Source organism: Nematolebias whitei, chromosome 4 (genome assembly GCF_014905685.2).
Source record: "Nematolebias whitei isolate Nwh7 chromosome 4, NemWhi1, whole genome shotgun sequence".
Lineage (NCBI taxonomy): Eukaryota > Metazoa > Chordata > Actinopteri > Cyprinodontiformes > Rivulidae > Nematolebias > Nematolebias whitei.
The window spans coordinates 6275283-6280077 of record NC_056501.1 but is presented as its reverse complement, the minus strand read 5'-3'; the positions used below and the strand labels follow the sequence as shown (position 1 = coordinate 6280077).

Genomic DNA, 4795 nt, shown 5'->3' with positions numbered 1-4795 from the left:
TGGGACTGTCCTCACACTCAGCTGTTCTGGGACTGTCCTCACACTCATCTGTCCTGGAACTGTCCTCACACTCAGCTGTTCTGGAACTGTCCTCACACTCAGCTGTTTTGGAAAGACATTTTCTTGTTTGTGAATAGAAAGTTAGAAACTGACCAACCGTTTGACGCTAAAACTTTACTGTTTGGGTTTTTGTTTGTTTGAATATTCCAAGTAAGAAAGTTTTTGTTGCAAATTTAATATTAATATTAGCCAAATTTCACATCCACAGCTGTAAATTTGTCATGCTAAAACCTAGATTTATAGTTTTTTCTACTTATCTTTCTTCGTATTTGTCTACTTTAAAGTATTGTACCAATGCAAAAGCCATAATAACTAAAACACTAACGAATTTCTATTGTAAACTGCCCAAAACATGTTGTTATTTACTTATATTTTTCTTTTTGTTACGCCTGCCTTAAGTCTCGAGCCATGTGTGCCATTGCAGTTTTTTTTTTTTTTTTATATTTGTTTTGTATAAATAAATTATACAAAAATAAAAAAAAGGTTTTTCAAAAGAATGAGAGTCGAGAACGTCCGGAGCAAACAACCGTGAGGTTAAACCTGAAGATTCAATAAACATTTTACTGTAAACAAAAACATTCTGAACAACAACAACAAACACGAGCCCACCTTTCTTCTTCTTCTTCTTCTTCTTGAGTTCTGCTTGGCTGCAAAAAAAAACAGAACATGAGACTCAACAACTCTGCTCTTTGTTTACAAGAAACAGCAGTAAACAACAAGTGTAAACAACAGTAAACAACAAGTGTAAACTAATACTGTAAACAGCCACAAACAAGTGTAAACAACAGTACACAGCTGTAAACAACAGTAAATAAGTGTAAACTGTAAACAGCCACAAACAAGTGTAAACAACAGTAAACAGCTGTAAACAAGAAGTGTAAACAACTAAACTGTAAAGAGCCACAAACAACAAGTGGAAACAATTAACAGCTGTAAACAGTAGGTGTAAACAAGTTTAAACCGTCAAAAACAACAAGTGTAAACAGCTGCCATGACAGTCAGTAAACAAGTGTAAACAACTAAATTGTAAACAGCCACAAACAACAAGTGGAAACAACAGTAAACAACAGGTGTAAACAGCAGGAGTAAACACCTGTAAGCAACAGGTGGAAACAAGTTTAAACAGTCAGTAAACAAGTGGTAACAGCTGCCATGACAGTCAGTAAACAACAAGTGTAAACAGCTGCCATGACAGTCAGTAAACAACAAGTGTAAACAGCTGCCATGACAGTCAGTAAACAACAACTTACCCCGGCTCCTTGGGAAGACTTTCTCCGACGACCTTTCCGGCTTTTTTGCGGACGTACGTGGCTCCGTGGGAGTTCTCCAACTCGTCCACGTCCACCTTGAAGGACATGGTGTCGGCAGACGGGAGGTGCTTACTGAGGCTGCAGGTGACCGTTAAGGACAAAACAAACGCACCCACGACTTGAAGAAAACATGGAGGTCAAATTATTTTGACGCGATTGATCCCACGTCCACAACGCTTCGTAGGAGCGACCAAGAGGCCTCCGTATTTATTTATTCTTTCATCCAGTCGTTTAATTTTCAGGGTTTTTTTTAAATATAGTTTTAAAGTTTTCATCTAAATAAAAACTAAACTCACAGAAAGTTTCAGATTTATGACAAAAAGAAGCTTAAATCCGTTAAATATTATAACTTTAGCACAATGAGTCAAAAATGATCCGAATACAGGATTTCAAGCTTCTGTTGTTGTTGTTGTTTTTCAGTGAAAGGATACGATTTGGCTTTATCCGTGTCCACCAGAGAATACGCTGAGATGAGCTGTGCCAGCGTGTGGACGTCTTTTGTGTTTTGTCTGTTGGGAAAAGTAAAAACCAAAAATCAGAAGTTTAAAGCCGAGTTTAGTGAATAAATAAAATAAAAACACTCCGGAGTCTTTCGTTGTGTCCACACTCGTTGGACAGGACGGAGACTCACTTCCACAGCTGCTCCAGGTCGCTGATGGCTTCTTTTTTGCGGCCGTGCTTCAGTTTGAAGTTCGCCGCTTCTCGAACCAGAGCCAGGTGCGCGGCGGAGCCGGGCTGCGAGACACAACAACAACAACGATCAACAACCGACCAAGACCCGAACGACGGGACAGATTTAATGTTCGTCTCCGCCAAAACTTCAGTAACTCGTACCATCTCACACACCTGAAGAAACAGATTTCCCACAATAAACGAGATGTTTAGAGTTTTCTCTGCCTGAATTCAAACAAATTAATTTAAATTCCTGTTTTATCCTTTTAGCTCCTTAAGGCTCTTTAGTTGAAACTGTGGAAGGAGCTGCCTCTGCACGTCAGACAAGCTAACTCACTTCCTGTTTTTAAATCTGCTCTGAAGACACAGTTTCTCTCGTTGGCCTTTATCTAAGCTTGAAATGTTGGTTTTACTGTTTTTAAGTTATTTGTTTTAACCGTTTGCCGTTTTATGATTTGGTAGTTCATTACTTTTATGGCATCTGTTGATTTTATAGTTTTTTTATGTTTGTATGTGTTAGTGTACAGCACGTTGGCCAACAGTGTTGTTTTAAAGTGCTTTATAAATAAAGTTGTATTGTATTGTATTATTATTGAAAGAAAACCACAATTCAAAAAAAAAAAAAAAAAAAAAGGCATTTTCTCTCTTTTCGGACGAACAAATAAACAAGATTATTTGAATATAGTTTTTGATCATTCCAGTCAGGAGTTTTGGGAGGTTTGGAAGAGGTGGAGCCAGGGGGTGGCCAATGGTGGCCTTGGCCCCATATATTAATCTTTGACCACCCCACCAGACACCCAAATCATTTAAGGAAACTACTTTTGAGCAATATGAAAAAGAGAAAGTATAATTTTCTCAAATGATCAGGGAGGTCAGTTTCATACATTTATGGCGGCAGCCATCTTGGATTTTGAAGTGGCAACCCAGTCTTCCAAAGGAAACTTTTTATGCCAAGAAGCAGCGACGCACCAAATTGGAAGTTAGTATCTCATTAAGTTATGGCGCTCACAACATGCACAGATAGACAGAGGGTATGTCCAGTTCCACCTTATCACTCTATGGCGGGGGACATTAAAATGCATTTATAATGGATTTCAACAGGGTCAGATTCTCTCCTGAGGAACACTAGAGGGCTGTCATGTTACCGTGAGGTTACCAGAGCACTTAAAGTTTAACAATTTTCCAAAGATTTAAAAGAAATATATATTTCAGGAACGGTCATATTTACTGACGTCAATAAAAACTAAATAAAAACAAAAACTGGGCTGATTTTTCCCCCACTTGAACAACTGAGGGTTGTTAGTAATCCGATGATGTGGATTCCTCCTCAGGTAAAAACAGAGACCCACCCAGTGAGACCAGCAGACGAGAGTTTCTCACCTGCTCGGTCTGATAATGCTCAATAGCTTGTTTGAAAACGTCGATGGCTCCGTCGATATCTTCCTCGTGAGAGTACATCGTCACCAGAGCTGAGATCTGGAGGAGTTGAAACGGATTAAAACGTGGCATTAAAAAAATAAAAAATCATATTTAATGTTTTTACCATTCCTGCTTTGTGCTTGAACTCTTCGATCGACCTCAGGACGTCGCAGGCTTTGGTAACGTGACCTGCAGGACAACAAACGTCCAAAATTACCCTCAGATGATGTAAAGAAGCCCGTCTGGATGAGCGAGCGGGTCGGTACCTTGGATTAAATACAGCTGTGCCATCGTTAGTTTGATGCCAGACGCGCTCTCCGGGTTCCGGTCCGAGAATTGCTGCAAATAAACCAGAAGACAGGAGGTTCCTTCACACGACCAACACACAGACTTCCTGTTTTTGGAGGAGCGCGGCGTTCACCTGGAGGAGCTCGACGGCCCGGCCGTGCTGCTTCTCTCGGCACAGCTGAGCCGCCTGGATGAGGACCGGCCGCGGGTGACCCGGGTTCTGAGCCTGAAGTCCAGAGGACAGCTTCCTGCACTGCTCGGCCTGCGCAGAGCGCACACGTCAGATCGGACCGCGGGGCGTGAACCCGTGCGAGAGCAGCCGGTTCTCCCTCACCTGGTTGGTGTACATGGCCAGCAGAGCTTTGTTGAACTCGATGGCCTGCAGCTGCTTCTTCGCCAGCTTGTGCTCCACGCCCTCCGCGTTCGTCAGCTTCACCTTTTTCTTCGAGTCGAACACGTTTTGGTCCTGAGCGAGCAGACGGAGTCACCAGCTGAACACAAAAGACGATCGCGGTCGAGTCAGACTTTTTTTTTTACCCACCTTGTTGATGGTGATGATGTTGTTGGCCGTGACGGCGAGCAGCCCCACGTCGGACGGCCTGGAATCAGATCGGACCCGTTTAACCTCCTCACAGTTTGAAGTTAAATTCATTCAGACGGTCTGAACTCACTTCAGCTTGATGACCTGGTTGTAGAGCTGCAGAGCTTCGTCCGTTCGGCCCTGAAGCTGCAGGACGTACGCCATCTGAGAGTGAATGACGGCCAGCTCCGACGCGACGTCCTCCTCCGTCACGTCCTGAGATGAAACGACGACAGTGACCACCGGAGGGGAAGAACAAATAAGCTTTACAGAAATAAACTCAACAAAACTGCTTTTGAGCAAACGGATAAATGAAGACCAGCGGAAGAAGTCAGGATCCTCAAGGAACAGTAAAGTTGGGGACACAAACGTCGGATGATTAAAGCTGCTTCAACAACAAAAAACATTCATAAATGTTACCTGTGTTAGCAAAATAAGAGAAAATACTGTTTTTGAATCTACCTTT

The 4795-nt window shown here is 42.3% G+C and overlaps 1 protein-coding gene across 1 annotated transcript in view; it reads right to left on the bottom strand.

The window, feature by feature from the left end:
• Nucleotides 1-4795, bottom strand: part of srp72 (signal recognition particle 72) — a 14436-nt gene that overhangs the window by 2275 nt on the left and 7366 nt on the right. The window contains exons 7-17 of the mRNA XM_037675159.1: nucleotides 4421-4545; nucleotides 4291-4348; nucleotides 4084-4215; nucleotides 3883-4011; nucleotides 3728-3800; nucleotides 3586-3650; nucleotides 3423-3518; nucleotides 2002-2105; nucleotides 1802-1879; nucleotides 1311-1448; nucleotides 670-707 (exon numbers count right to left, since the gene is read on the bottom strand). Coding sequence (XP_037531087.1) covers nucleotides 670-707; nucleotides 1311-1448; nucleotides 1802-1879; nucleotides 2002-2105; nucleotides 3423-3518; nucleotides 3586-3650; nucleotides 3728-3800; nucleotides 3883-4011; nucleotides 4084-4215; nucleotides 4291-4348; nucleotides 4421-4545 — 1036 coding nt within the window. The remainder of the gene's footprint in view (nucleotides 1-669; nucleotides 708-1310; nucleotides 1449-1801; nucleotides 1880-2001; nucleotides 2106-3422; nucleotides 3519-3585; nucleotides 3651-3727; nucleotides 3801-3882; nucleotides 4012-4083; nucleotides 4216-4290; nucleotides 4349-4420; nucleotides 4546-4795) is intronic.